Raw genomic sequence first — 14,747 nt, 5'->3', positions numbered from 1 at the left:
CTTAATTGTGAAACAAAAGGGCTCATGCCATCAAATTAGTGTTGTTGTTTTTTTAAGAAGAAATTTGACCATCACCCAAGAAACAACATTGTATAGTGGATTAGTCTAATGAATGGAATGGAACTGTAAATATGCCATATTTTAGTAAGAAAACTGAAAAAACTAGTGAAAAATTAAATGTTTGAGTGAACTGTCATTGGTAAAAAAAAAAAGAAAATCTAAAAAAATGTCTGTTTGAAAAAAAAAAACGGTCCAAAAAGCTCATTTTTATTAATAACTATTACTGATTTGGCACATTATTTGTTCTACATATTGTCATACTTAATTGCTGTAGCTAGTTTATAATCATCAATCAAGCTCAGATTTCCTTGGCTTAGTATACACTTTCATGTACTGTACAGTGGCTATAAAAAGTCTACACAACACCGTTCAAAGCTAGGTATTATAAGTTTCAAACTTTCTGTTTCTGTCTCTGTTTCTGAGCCACTCTGGGAACTTTGTTTAATGTTACCGTGTGGTGATAAGGCATTGTCAGAGACAGTGGTGCTTGGCTATTTAGAGCCAGTGACAGATGAGTGATGTCAAAACTCAGGAAGAAATCAGTCTGGTGACATCCCTGCCATTATCAGAAGATTTCTCCAAAATGTATATTTTTGCTATTTCATTCATACTTTCTGGTATGACCACTCAAATTGGGGATTAGTTTTTAGCTCGGAATTTCTTTTACAAAAAAACGAGACGAATAACGGTAGAGCTTGGACTGACACGCATTTACTCCATTTACGAATCAATGGGTGCATTTGTAAATATGCTCAGCTTTCGGAAACTCAAAGATTTGGTTTTTCAGAGTGCCCCAAAAGAGAAGTGCCGTAGCTCAGATGCATCAGGTGCGTCTGGGGAAAATTACACCTGTCGATGGACCCCGTGGAGGCTATTTTGTGTGTTTTGGGGTGTTCTCTTGTATTGGGGGTGCTGGTTGGCCGCTGTTACTTTTTCCCCTTTGTCTTTTAGCTTTGATTTGCTTTGTTGGCTTTTATCTTGAGCACTTTCTGACTTTCTTTGTGGCGCCGTCGTGTGGCAGCCTTATGAGAGCCTATTGAGTTGTCTTTTGTATACCCACTCTGTGGTGTGGATACTGCTGGGGCCTGAATTTCCCCACCCCTGGGGATCAATAAATATTCAATCAATCAATCAATCAATCAATCAATCAATCAATCAATCAATCAATCAATAAATGTCCTATTAAACATACAATAAATATTGCAAGACGCTGTCATTCAAGCGTGACGTTGTTCGAAATGCATCGTTCTAAAGCTCACAAATAACCGGGAAAGGACAGTGAAGGTGAGTAGAGACTATATACGACCAACAGGAGGCGCCCGTGATGCCCCTTTCGAGTAGGACCCAAATAAGGAAATGACGTCGAGCATCAAGAGCGATGGTCGCAAATAGAAAACTCAAGACCTGACACCGGTATCGGTGGATGTGGGTTCGAGAGGGAGTAATTGGGGCGTGGAGCTGACAAAGCAGGAGGTGAATCCAGATACCGTTAATATGTTTTATGTGTTTCAGAGTTTGTATTTCACCTCGGAAACAATTTGTTATCGGCTAACGAGCTAGATGCTAAAATCAATGCAGTGTATATATATATATATGTAAGAAAAAGAAAAATTCATTGCAACTTACGAGTACTACTCCAGTCACTAGTTAATGTGCTTTGAGACCGTGTACTTAACTCAACAAAACGTAAGATTGTTTAAAGTTAATGTGGGACTGGCCATAGGTAGTTGCGTCGTTATTACCACGTGTGTGGAAAATGGAAATACTAGAAACATTCCGTCCCCACTTGAATGCCCCTCGATTTTGCTTTTAATTTAGCTGTGTGCATTGGGTGTCATCCATGCTGAGTCTACAACTTGTATAATTGAGTATATGTTTGAAGTATCGGTGAGTTTTGTTGGTCTGGTAACGGATTCCAAAATTGGAGATGACACCCCCAACACTCCTCGTGGAGTGTGCCCGTATTTGCATTGTCTTTCTCATGATTTCATGGTTCATTTGCCTTATTTTACCATGAGACCAATTTATTTAATTTATTGCTTGTGTTTAAGAAAGAATGTGAAACATATTAAATAACAATTACAATATAGAAGAAAAAAACACGCAATTAGATTCTTTTTCAACTAATGTCTTCAATGCATTGTGCTTCCAGCAGAATGGGTGACAAATCAGGAGAGACAAACTTCTATTCCAATGCTGAATTCTACTGGAAAGAGGTTCCGCCCACAGTGGACGGCATGCTGGGAGGCTATGGAAGGATCTCCACCATCGATATAAATGGATCCAAGGCTTTCCTTCGCAAATTCCTTGGCGTAAATTCTTTTGAAGCAATTCTTGTTGCACTGAACACACATGACATCCTGGGTTTGCGTGACAGTTTTGTAAAATAATCTATGCATAACTTTATACGATGTATTAGGATTAATTCAAAAACACTTTTAACAACTATGAACACAATATTATAACTTGTGACAATATAATCACCAAAAGTACCAAAAGACAATACTATTTTCTCCCACGAGAAAGAAAAGTTTGTTTCTAACTTTTACCCGTCTTTAGTAATCAGTAGTGAAGCATGATTTGGTTTCTTCAAAAACACTGCTCTCGCACCAAAGTTATAGTTAACAAAAACTAGCAAAATCTATAATCGGGAAAAAAACATTTTTTGTTAACAAAATAAAAACAAGAGTGATAACTGAAACTGCATTTATGTTCATAAAATTAACTTTACATCAAATTATGTGTAATTAATTTTGTTTTTTTTCATCTCAATTCATTTCGATTTCATATGTATTTGTTTTGATTACTGCGTGGCTGTGAAGAAGGAAGGTTTAACAGAATTGTAGTTTACCTCATGCAATACTCACTTTTTTTAATGTGGAACTCCACTGAAACTATATATTCAAATATAAAACAATAAAAATCCAACTAAAATATTTACAAAAATAAATAAAAACAGACACGCTTTAAAATCTGTATTAAATAAAAGAATTTTTTTAAAAAAAGTCAAAATCAATTAAATACTAACTACAATGAAAAATCCTAAATCATCATGACCCCTGTTTCCTACAAAAAACGAGTGGTAAAAATAAGCTTGTGTCAGAACTGTGATTTTGACAGCAAATATTTTTGTGTTAATGGAAATCAAAACTGAGAACGGGCTGCTGGTAGTAAAAGTATTTTTTTACAGCTTTACTACCAAGAAATGCGCTGTGAGCCCCACTGACTCATCGCATGTCAGCGACTGGTTTTCACATGCCAGTCTAATAATAGCCACACACTGGATAGATATTGAATCTTGCAACATACCCTCAATACATTATTGTCACCTGTGGGTGTTTGTCATTGGCGCAGGAAGGGGAGGGCAAGACAAGCGCCGGCTGCGCTCTGGATTGCGGCGCAGGTATTGGGAGGATCTCCAAGCGTCTGCTGCTACCTCTCTTCAAGACGGTTGACCTCGTGGATGTGACGCAGGAGTTCTTGGACAAAGCTAAGATGTACCTGGGAGAGGATGGCAAGAAAGTGAGCAACTACTTCTGTAGCGGACTGCAGGACTTTGTTCCAGAGAGTGGACGCTATGATGTCATCTGGATCCAGTGGGTCATTGGTGAGTCTGGTCATCGTGTTCTGATAGACACTAACAAGACACTTCAATAGGTACTGCATAATCAAGTAGCTAGAGGTAGTAAATTACAATGGTAATCGAGATTTTGGAGTCACACTGAAATGGAACGCTCAACTCCAGGCCACCTGACCGACAACCACCTGGTGGAATTCCTCCGGCGCTGCCACAAAGCCTTGCGGCCCAACGGCCTCATCGTCATCAAGGACAATGTTTCATACGAAGGGGTGGTGCCCGATGAGGTGGACAGCAGCGTGTGTCGAGACCTGAAAATAGTCCACAGTCTGGTGAGCCGAGCAGGCCTTCGTGTCATCCACGAGGAGCAACAAGTAAACTTCCCAAAGGAGATCTTCCAAGTCCACAGTTTGGCTCTCCGATAAGAAGTGCTTAATAACAAGTGCAATTATATTTAATAAGATGTTTCTAGTCCACAGTCCTAAAATGATGTGATGGTGTTCACTGTACAGTATGTTTTCATCATTGAGGTCTGCTTCATCTCATCTGACTGTATCTTTGTTGCAGTTCTTATTTATTTATCAACATATTTGTTCGTTCCAGGCTAAATAATAGTCAGATCATTGTAACTCAAAGCTGATAGAGGTACATTGTGATGCTTTTCCAGTGGGACTGCGAGTCAGAAACTTACCAATAATTTCTGCATCTTATATGTGAAAGATAAGAACATTTGCTTTAAGTGCAGGCCTTCCTTTTAACAGTCTTTAATTGTATGATGCATTTCAGACGACTGAATGTTTTACACAAGCCATCAGCTAAATTAGAAAGCAGTCTGTTTCTCAGTACACTTTGATTCTATGTTGCAGCTGACTTTGCAACTAAACTGCACGACTTTTACACAACTTAAAAATGGCGTCAATGAACTCACGTTCTTGTTGACATTGCATCTGAAACACACTGGTTGGAAGGAGCCAATAGAACATGACAGGAAATTAGCAACATTGCACTCACCACAACACTGGCATCAAAACAGGAGAACATTCTGTTTTGAGGATTTTTTTAACAATAAAAATGTATCAATTGACGGTTAACTTTTCCTATAGGCAATTAAGGACAGTTGAGCTGAATTTACACATAATGGTTCAAGTGCCATGCATCATGGCGGTGTAGAGGTAAAAATTGCTTGGAATCATATCTTCAGATAATTTGGATTCAGAACACTTCAAATACCATTAAATATGGTAAATTAGAAGAGTTGGAAAAGAAAATAATTCCAGATGGTGCAGGGTGGAGGCTACCTTATTTTACAATATGGGTGGAGAGCATGGGTGCAATTGTTTAATATTTATTTTTGTTGCTCATGGTTGACACTTGTTTTACATAGAATTTAGAGGTCTCTGTATGTGGGGTGTCAAATGTGTTCAGTGAAGTGATTTTGTAAATGTTTGCACGTCCGCCTCATCGTTCAGAGGATACAGGTTCAATTCCAGCCATGCTGCACTGAAGTGAGGCGGACGTGCTAAGTTGTCCAGGTTCGATTCCACCTCCGACCCTCCCTTTGTGGAGTTTGTATGTTCTCCCCGTGGCTGCATGGGTTTTGTCCAGGGACTCCGGTTTCCTCCCACATCCCAAAACATGCTTGGTAGGCTGATTGAGCACTCCAAATTGCCCATAGGTGTGAGTACATGTGTGAATGGTTGTTCGTTTCTGTGTGCTCTGCGATTGGCCGGCAACCAGTTCACGGTGTCCCCCACCTAGTGCCTGATGACTGCTGGGATAGGCTCCAGCACGCCCGTGTTACCCGTGGGGACAAGCAGTATGTATGTGTATAGCCTTAAGCGCCTTGATGCTGCGACTCAAAGACTATAGAAAAAAGTAGTTGGATGAATAACAATAACAGGTTTTGGTACTTATTTATTGTTGCAGTGACAGATGCCAAATGATATTGCATCCTTTTAAACCTTGTATTTTTTAATTCAATGCATAGACATGGCCTATGCTCCTCACAAGGATGTTGCATGGCTGCAGTACTGGCACAATCCAGCACATGCAGCGATGGCTGCTGCAGTGGAATGTGAATGTCGAAGGTCTGACAGCAGCTGATCAGGACCAGGTCTCACTCTGGAATTTGCCAGACTTCTCCATGGCCGCCAACATCATCTCGGCATCCTCAGCGGAGAGTCCTCCCTCTTGTTGGAACACCGCCTTCAATGCTTCGCACACACCATTTGGCATATCTTTAGCATTTCTGCACAATTAGGAACACACTGTTAGGAAGCATTCATGTACATCACAAGTGTGACCAACTTAAGTTCTAAGACCTCACCCAGCGATGTAGAAGTAGGCCCCTTTATTTGCTATTAGGTCCCAAATGAGCCCCGGATTTTCTCGTAAACAGTGCTGCACATAAACCTTTTCCTCCTGGAATGACAAACAAATATGCTTTACATGAATCGTAGGCAGGCGCAGTAAAAAGGACGGTAGACGGTAAAGGATGGTGTGACCTGATCACGAGAGAAGGCGGTGAAGAGGGTTAACTGTCCAGCTTGGATCATTTCCTTCCACTCTGACCTGAAGTAGAAGTCTTTGGACTCGGATCGACAGCCGAAGAACAGGACATTGGCTGTAAAGCGAAAACATTATTACCAAGTCAAAGTCACCTGTCAATGTAAGAAGTTTGCAGAGGTGAAGTCGTCACCATTTTTGCCCTCAGCATTCCTCTCTTGTAAAGCTGACCTGAAGGGTGCCACTCCTGTACCTGGTCCAACCATTATCACAGGGGTGTTTTTGTCCATGGGAAACCTAAGAATTCCCTTTTTTACCCAGAGAGGCACGTAGACGTCTCCTGTGAGAGAACAGTGGGGAAAAACATAAGGTCTGTGTGAACGGTGGTTGGGGCTTAGCTGACACAGCAATACTGTAAGGCAATTCTACTTGTATTTTTTTTAACAACAACAAAAAAAGAGCTATTGTGTTGAATTATGATTTAACTGAAGAATTATGCGAAAGCAACCCAAGAGGGTATTGAAACAAATGTTACGCCATGTCAATCACCAAATCTGATTGAGTATGCATTTTACTTGCTGAACTGATAGAACTGCGGGGAAATTGGCCCAAGAATAAGTAAGACCTAAGACAGTTAAAGAGGCCTGGTCGAACATCACCACAAATGAAATGCATAGTCTGATAATGTCTACGTTCATGCTATAATTGACTACAAAGGATTTTCAAGCAAGTATTAAAAATAAAGGTTTGATTTATGATTGTTTATTCATTCCATTGATTTTGCTCCCTTGAGAAATGGGAAGCATAAATATACATGCCAATCTATTGTCGTGGTGTTTGAGAATTGTGTCCATATTCCATTACAGATAAAATGTTTAGTATAGCAATGAGATACAAACCCTTTAAAATCTTATATTCACTATTACTGAGGTGCGCAAAAAGGTTTAAAATAAAAAAAAAAGCAGATGACCTTTTGTGGGGTCAAGTGAGGCCAGCCAGGTGGAGCAGTGACCTCTTCGTGGTTTATACATCTTGGTTTTGTATTTGACAACGGCAACCAGGATTTGAAGCCTGTGTGGGTGAACCTGTGTGTTTGACGCAATATCGCAGTCACTTAACAGAATTAGTCATTTGAGATTTTGTACTGAATTCGGGAAAATACTCCTTGATGGTTGAATAGGAGAGAAAATGCTTGTTATTGTGTGTACCCGGAGAGAGGATGCGATGGAAAATGAACGAGGCTGAATCTCAGGGAAAAGATCCAGCAGGTAGTCAACTTTAAGTTGTGCTGTTGTATGGGGGAAGTCTGCCAAAACCTGAAGCACAAGAGTAAACTCAGTTAGTGGATATGGAAGCAAAGCACTACATCCTTTACGGATCATAATCAGTATAAGACACTAAAAAGACGAGACAGTAGGCATACAACATCTTATTTATTGACCCCTTGGCATCACCTCCAGTCCGGTGCGTCGTGGTCGGTTGCAGTAAGCGAGCAGTTCTTCCTGGCCTTCAGCTGAGCTGAACTCAGCCAACTTTTCACGTTCCAACTCGTCATTGGAGAAGGTGGTGAGTAGTTCAAAGAAGGAGCGACGAGGCACGGCTGCAATGTCCAGGTAGCTCTCCACCAGGTAATGCAATGTGCACGGCTGACGAAGCCTCGCAGGAACTAAGCACACAGTGGGTATTGGTTAATTATTATCATTATTCACAGTGATCACTTAATTGTGAAACAAAAGGGCTCATGCCATCAAATTTGTGTTTTTTTTTTTTTAAGAAGCGATTTGAGCATCACCCAAGAAACAACATTGTATAGTGGATTAGTCTAATGAATGGAATGATGGATGTTCAATAACTTGTAAATATGCCATATTTTAGTAAGAAAACTGAAAAAACTAGTGAAAAATTAAATGTTTGAGTGAACTGTCATTGGTAAAAAAAAAGAAATCTAGAAAAATGTCTGTTTGAAAAAAGAAACGGTCCAAAAAGCTCCGTTTTATTAATAACTATTACTGATTTGGCACATTATTTGTTCTACATATTGGCATACTTAATTGCTGTAGCTAGTTTATAATCATCAATCAAGCTCAGATTTCCTTGGCTTAGTATGCACTTTCATGTACTGTACAGTGGCTATAAAAAGTCTACATAACACCGTTCAAAGCTAGGTATTATAAGTTTCAAACTTTTTTTTTCCAACCTTTGATATGACCTGTATCCTACACCAGTGTTTCCCAACCAGTGTGCCGCGGCACACTAGTGTGCCGTGAGAGATGTTCAGCTGTGCCGTGGGAAATTGTTCAACATTAATTACGGAGTGCATTATAAACAGGATTGCAAAACCACTGGTCAGTTAGCGCAAGGCCTGGTCAGTCACTTGCTAAACGTGCATGCGTGGCAAATCGGAGAATCTTGAGATTACATGTTGTGGCATCGGCACATACTCAGTTTATGTGTGTGTTGCTGTGTGCTTTTACTAACAGTGACACTACGACGGCTGTGGTGCGTTTTCGGTCCGATGGAAATCAGAGCATGTAGTTCAACGGGAGAACCTGGATTGTTCATTTTTCACCAACATAAAATACACAGTCAAGTCAAGACACCTCGACTGTGATAGCCACTCAGCCGCTGTCAGAACAGCAGAGCGTCTTTAAAAGTGACTTTGTTCTTATTGTCGCAATATTTATAGAGCTAGTCTAAAACAGTAAACAGTTATATTGATTCTTTTGGATTTTGACCACAATCACATTCAATAGTTTATTCCTTACATTGTCTAAAACCTTTTTTCAAAAACTCTCTTTCATTTACAAAAGAAATACAATTTAAAGAATATTTAGTATTTATTTTTATTCTCCATACATATATAGGAATATAACTTTACGTCTTTTGTTGTAATATAACTGACTTTAATATAGAAGCTGGTGTAACACTTAACAGATTTTTGTTGGTGGTGTGCCTCGAGATCTTTTCCAATGGAAAGGTGTGCCGTGAATGAAAAAAGGTTGGGAAACACTGTCCTACACTACTCAATTGTAAACCAACCTGAAATCTTTGAAGGGGAAATTTTTTATGCATACTTGAACAAATACTGGTACTTCGTTGCAGCATCTTAAATAGTTGAGATCATTTGTTTACTGGCAGAACTACTGTTCAAATTCAGGTCTTGTCTTCAAATGCACCCTATGATGAAGTTAAAAACAGTAAAGGCCACTCTAGACAAATGTAATGAGTGTCTGAAACTATAATTTGTGCATGCTTACATTCCAAGATACTATTAATTTATATTAATAGCTTAGTTGTCTGTTGCATATGCACAAATACAATGAGTACACATACCTACCCGCTTTGCCATCTGTTGCTGTAAGAGAGAATCGGGTCTTTGGATCTAATCTCAATAGTTGACAGAATTCCTGAACATCTTCAGCTGCATTGCAAGAACGCATCACAACAACATCACCTGCAGTAAAACTAAACAGAGCATCCACCAACAAAGGGTGAGTGATCTGAATTAATATGTAAACCAAATTCAAACACATAATGGCAAGGTCAGACTTACTCTATGTTGGACCCCATGATGTCAAACTCAATGAGCCTCACATCTTGAAAATGATTCGGGTCAGTTACTCTCTCATTGGACAGCAGTTTAGCAGGAAAGGGATGCGATTGGGATAGGCCAGTTTGTTGTGTGGGAATTATTTGACAATCATCCGTCTTCTCATAGATATCATCCAGGAAATTAAAAGTGTACGTTGGAGGAAGCCTGGTGAGAAATCAGACCAAATTCATATATTTGGGGAGTGGGGTGGCTGAGGTCTTTGAGGTTTGACCAATAAATCTCACATAAAAATAAATTCATTCAATTAGTAGTATATTGATTTAAGAGAGTACTCACGGCTCATCGTCCCTCAGTGGGGTCATATTTGCAATACTTGGGTACCGTGCAAACGCTATTTCCCAAAATGATTTTAGCCACACATCAATCACTGCATCGGGCCTGTTTGATAAAGACATTTTGATATGACTGGAACATACAATATATGCACATACAGATTTGAACAAATATGTTCTACCACCACCTAATGTAAGCATTAAACCACAGAAGTTTAAATACTGAGAGCTCCCCCAAATTTAAAGAGTTCCCTACCCTAGGTCATTTTGGTCATCCGCTAGTCCAACCGGCAGCAGCAGAGTGGCACCCAACTGCGCAAGACGCTTGTAGAGCTTCTTGGCCACGAAATTGAACCTAAAAATAAAAGGATGAGATCCTTTCTAAAGAGGAATTCCAAATGAGCCCACTAAAGAGAACAGTGAGAAAAAATTACTTCGGGTAAGAAGAGTCCCCCAGACCAAGTACGGCACAGTCCAGCTGACACAAACATCCAACTGGTAAAGATTTTTTGAAGAGAAACCTCCAGAAGCTCTTTGGAAAGAAATATAAATGAGCAAACTGGGCTTTACTGTATAAGTCCATTTGTCCTGATTAGAGAGCCAAACGGTAAAGATTTTCTGAAGAGAAACCCCCAGAAGCTCTTTGGAAAGAAACATAAATGAGCTTTATCGTGTAAGTCCATTTGTTCTGATTAGCAGCCCTAAAATTTGTACATCAGCCAGTTAAACAGGGACTTCTAAATTATGTAATCATCATTTGCAAACTGATGCATTACCTTCATGTTGTCAGGAGGGTCTCCTTGGCCAGTGGTTGAGCAGACAAAAACAACCAGTGACTCAGAGATTAAGTTAGTCTGTTATATGAGAAGAAACACAATAGAGTACAACCTTTAGCATTAATCAATTACTGAAAATTATTAATCAATGTGTTGCTTCTGTTCTTCAAAAATGTATAATATACTTGACATAATTCATAGAGTACTTGAAAAATGATTTTTCAATTTTTGTAGTGTAGGAGATTAGAAGTCTGCAAGTATGCCTTCAAATTCAAGATCCTAAGTGGATGTTCAACACACTAATGGAACTTCACGTTCATTTTTAAATCTCAGGTCATACAGAGATCCTGAAAAAAAAAGTAAACTGTATCATTGGTCCAATTTCTAAACCAAATATCAACAAAACTTACAACGTTGTAGTCATCAAGTGACGACAAATGCACTCGCAGGCGCTTTCTGATGGCCTGCCTGGCAATCCTCTGGGCTGTGTCCTGGGCCGTCCCAGTCTGACTCCCATAGAGGATGAGCAAAGCAGGGACTGACATTGTGACTGAAAGAGTAGTAAGGTGAATAACACGTGAATTGAGATAGTTAAGGTAAAACACAAGCATCAGTGCATAGCACAATGTCCCAAATTCAACATGTCACTCCAAACTAAATTAGAAAAATAAGACTGTCTCATACAAAAGTGTAAATCAATAAATCCATAGTGCATTGGATATTAATGCACATTTATAATAATTCATTTTACGATTATGCCAATTTTGTCATTAGGGAGTATAATGATCGTACTTGTAATTGATTGCATAGCCCTACGATCAAGTCTTTTAAGTAAACTCATCACCGGTGTTTTTCTTTTAACCAGCACAAAGATGGACAGCACTAAGTAACTACATTTACTCTCATTACACTAACATGAGTACCTTACTTATCACTTTTACGTGAGTACTTCTTTATCAAGAGCTGCAATGTGTATACAGTGTACTGTCTATCTATATATATATACAAGACTGTCTCAGAAAATTAGAATATTGTGATAAAGTTCTTTATTTTTTGTAATGCAATTGAAAAAACAAAAATGTCATACATTCTGGATTCATTACAAATCAACTGAAATATTGCAAGCCTTTTATTATTGTAATATTGCTGATTATGGCATACAGCTTAAGAAAACTCAAATATCCTATCTCAAAATATTAGAATATCATGAAAAAGTATACTAGTAGGGCAGGGGTGTCAAACTCATTTTTTTCGCGGGCCGCATTGTAGTCATAGCTTCTTTCGGAGGGCCATTATGTATATAGTATGTATACAAATCAATGTATAAGCACCTCATATTATATACAGTAAAAGCTACAAAACAAACTGACAAATAACTCGTTTTCAAATCAGACGAGTAAAAACTGGTCAAATATTTTTAAAAAAATATATTAAAAGTGAAGACAATTTGCAATTCTAGTAATGACACGAATTTGATGCACAATCTGTCTTCGCGGGCCACATAAAATGATGTGGCGGGCCGTATCTGGCCCCCGGGCCTTGAGTTTGACACCTGTGTAGTAGGGTATTCAACTAATCACTTGTCTAATTAACTCGAAACACCTGCAAGGGTTTCCTGAGCCTTGAAAAACACAGCTTGGTTCAGTAAACTAAATCACAAGCATGGGAAAGACTGGTGATCTTGACTGCTGTCCAGAGGACCATCATTGACACCCTCCATCAGGAGGGTAAGACACAAAAAGACATTTCTCAAAGAGCAAGCTGTTCACAGAGTGCAGTTTCAAAGCACAGCCACAAAAAGTCTGTTGGAAGGGGGAAATGTGGCAGGAAACGCTGCACAACCAAGAGAGATGACTTAACAGCATTGTGAAGAAGAGTCGCTTCCAGAATTTGGGGGAGCTTCAAAGACAGTGGACTGAAGCTGGAGTCCAGGTATCAAAAGGCACTGTTCACAGACGTGTCCGGGAAATGGGCTACAATAGCCGTATTCCCATGGTCAAGCCACTTCTGAACTCAAGACAACGGAAGAAGCGTCTGACTTGGGCTATGGAAAAGAAGCACTGGACAGTTCAAGAGTGGTCCAAAGTCCTCTTTTCAGAGGAAAGCAAGTTTTGTATTTCATTTGGAAGTCAAGGCGCCAGAGTCTGGAGTAAGGCTGGAGAGGAGCAAAATCCAAGTTGCTTGAAATCTAGTGTGAAGTTCCCACAGTATGCGATGGTTTGGGGAGCCACGTCAGCTGCTGGTGTTGGTCCGCTGTGTTTCATCAAGTGCATGTGTAAATGCAGATTTTAGAGCACTACATGCTTCCGTCTGCTGAAGAGCTCTATGGAGATGATGATTTTCATTTTCCAGCATGATCTGGCACCTGCCCACAGTGCCAAAACCACCAGTAAATGGTGTACTGATCATGGCACTACTGTCCTCGATTGGCCTACCAATTCTCCTGACCTGAAGCCCATAGAGAATTTGTGGGGTATTGTGAAGAAGAAGCTGAAAGACACCAGACCCAACAATGCAAATGAGCTAAAGGCCGCTATTGAAGCATCCTGGGCATCCATAACACCTCAGCAATGCCACAGGCTGATTGCCTCCATGCAGCGCCACAATGATGCAGTAATCCGTGCAAAAGGATTCCCAACCAAGTACTGAGTGCATTAATGGACATTTTCAAATGTTTGATTTTGTTTTGCTGTTATAAATCTTTTTTTTTTACTTGGTCTTTGGAAATATTCTAATATTTTGAGATAGGATTTTTGAGTTTTCTTAAGCTGTAAGCCATAATCAGCAATATTAAAATAATAAAAGATTTGCAATATTTCAGTTGATGTAATGAATCCAGAATGTATGACATTTTTGTTTTTTCAATTGCATTACAGAAAATAAAGAACTTTATCACAATATTCTGATTTTCAGAGACAGTCTCGTATGTGCACACTGTGTTTAAATACTGTATAGTTGTATATACAGACAATATTTGAATTCGCATATTGCTATTTTATAATTGTGACTATTTGAAGTTTTTTTTTTTTTTTTACGGAATACTTAAGTAATTATTAGTAGGCCTCCCTTTTACAGTTACTTGAGTCATGATCTTATCAGGTAAGCTACAAAACATACATCAAGTCCTGCATGACGTCGAATGTTCTCAAAACCGAACTAAAGATATTCACCTTCAAATTATTTGCGCAGTGATTACAATACGCTATTACACAGGTGTCAAACTCAAGGCCCGGGTGCCTGATACGGCCCGCCACATCATTTTAGGTAGCCCGCGAAGACAAATTGAGCATCAAATTCGTGTCATTACTAGAATTGCAAATTGTCTTCACTTTTAATGATATCTTATTTTTAAAATATTTGACCAGTTTTTACTCGTCTGATTAGAAAACGAGTTATGTCAGTTTGTTTTGTAACTTTTACTGTATATAATATGAGGTGCTCATACATTTATTTGGGTTGACAGTCATAATGGCCCTACGAAAGAAGCTATGGCTACAATGCGGCCCGCGAAAAAAAAGAGTTTGACACAATAGGGCCTATTACGTGACAAATTGTGCGTAGCAATCTTACACGACATAGCTTCATACTAAACATTGCTAGCAAATAGCAGGATAAGATGATATATAATCCACTTGTATATCTGTTTTTCTTCTCAGTTAATGCATCTATACCAAAGTATCCAGAAATACCAGGCACTTACAGTTCTTGGTACCATCAATAATGATGAGAATCGCTTATAAAACGTCCTACTACGTCCCCATGTGAAGTTCAGTGTTTGTCATTCCGGACAAGAACGTCACACTTTACGGTAAAAAAGCCACACTGTGGTTGGACAGTGAATGACGGTATGTTCAATGGTCAAAAAAAAGGATCGGAATTTTGCCTTTTCACAGCGTTTTACCAGATTCTCGCTGTATTTTTACAATAAAATAAATGACTAAAAT

At 39.2% G+C, this 14,747-nt stretch overlaps 2 protein-coding genes across 3 annotated transcripts; one reads left to right on the top strand and one right to left on the bottom strand.

Annotated features, from left to right (window-relative positions):
- The first annotated feature begins 1,402 nt into the window (after window positions 1-1,402).
- On the top strand, window positions 1,403-4,721 carry ntmt1 (N-terminal Xaa-Pro-Lys N-methyltransferase 1). Of its 2 annotated transcripts, none has more exons than XM_037265668.1 (4): window positions 1,403-1,533; window positions 2,213-2,372; window positions 3,415-3,667; window positions 3,806-4,721. In XM_037265668.1, exons 2-4 carry the CDS (start codon window positions 2,217-2,219, stop codon window positions 4,060-4,062), a joined length of 666 nt encoding a protein of 221 aa, XP_037121563.1. In that variant the 5' UTR covers window positions 1,403-1,533; window positions 2,213-2,216; the 3' UTR covers window positions 4,063-4,721. The 2 variants fall into 2 exon arrangements, with proteins under 2 accessions (XP_037121563.1, XP_037121564.1); XM_037265669.1 differs by having other exon boundaries at window positions 1,415-1,533; window positions 2,216-2,372; window positions 3,806-4,270.
- Window positions 4,722-5,538: 817 nt separating this feature from the next.
- On the bottom strand, window positions 5,539-14,629 carry ndor1 (NADPH dependent diflavin oxidoreductase 1). Its single transcript, XM_037265667.1, has 15 exons — window positions 14,504-14,629; window positions 11,214-11,353; window positions 10,804-10,881; window positions 10,462-10,559; window positions 10,284-10,382; window positions 10,032-10,133; window positions 9,696-9,899; window positions 9,480-9,607; window positions 7,597-7,808; window positions 7,351-7,458; window positions 7,113-7,227; window positions 6,336-6,482; window positions 6,142-6,260; window positions 5,964-6,058; window positions 5,539-5,885 (listed from the first exon to the last, which is right to left on the bottom strand). Exons 2-15 carry the CDS (start codon window positions 11,346-11,348, stop codon window positions 5,741-5,743), a joined length of 1,785 nt encoding a protein of 594 aa, XP_037121562.1. The 5' UTR covers window positions 11,349-11,353; window positions 14,504-14,629; the 3' UTR covers window positions 5,539-5,740.
- Between the last annotated feature and the right edge of the window lie 118 nt (window positions 14,630-14,747).

Source organism: Syngnathus acus, chromosome 12, assembly GCF_901709675.1.
Source record: "Syngnathus acus chromosome 12, fSynAcu1.2, whole genome shotgun sequence".
Taxonomy (NCBI): Eukaryota; Metazoa; Chordata; class Actinopteri; order Syngnathiformes; family Syngnathidae; genus Syngnathus; species Syngnathus acus.
This window is presented reverse-complemented; position numbering and strand designations above follow the sequence as displayed.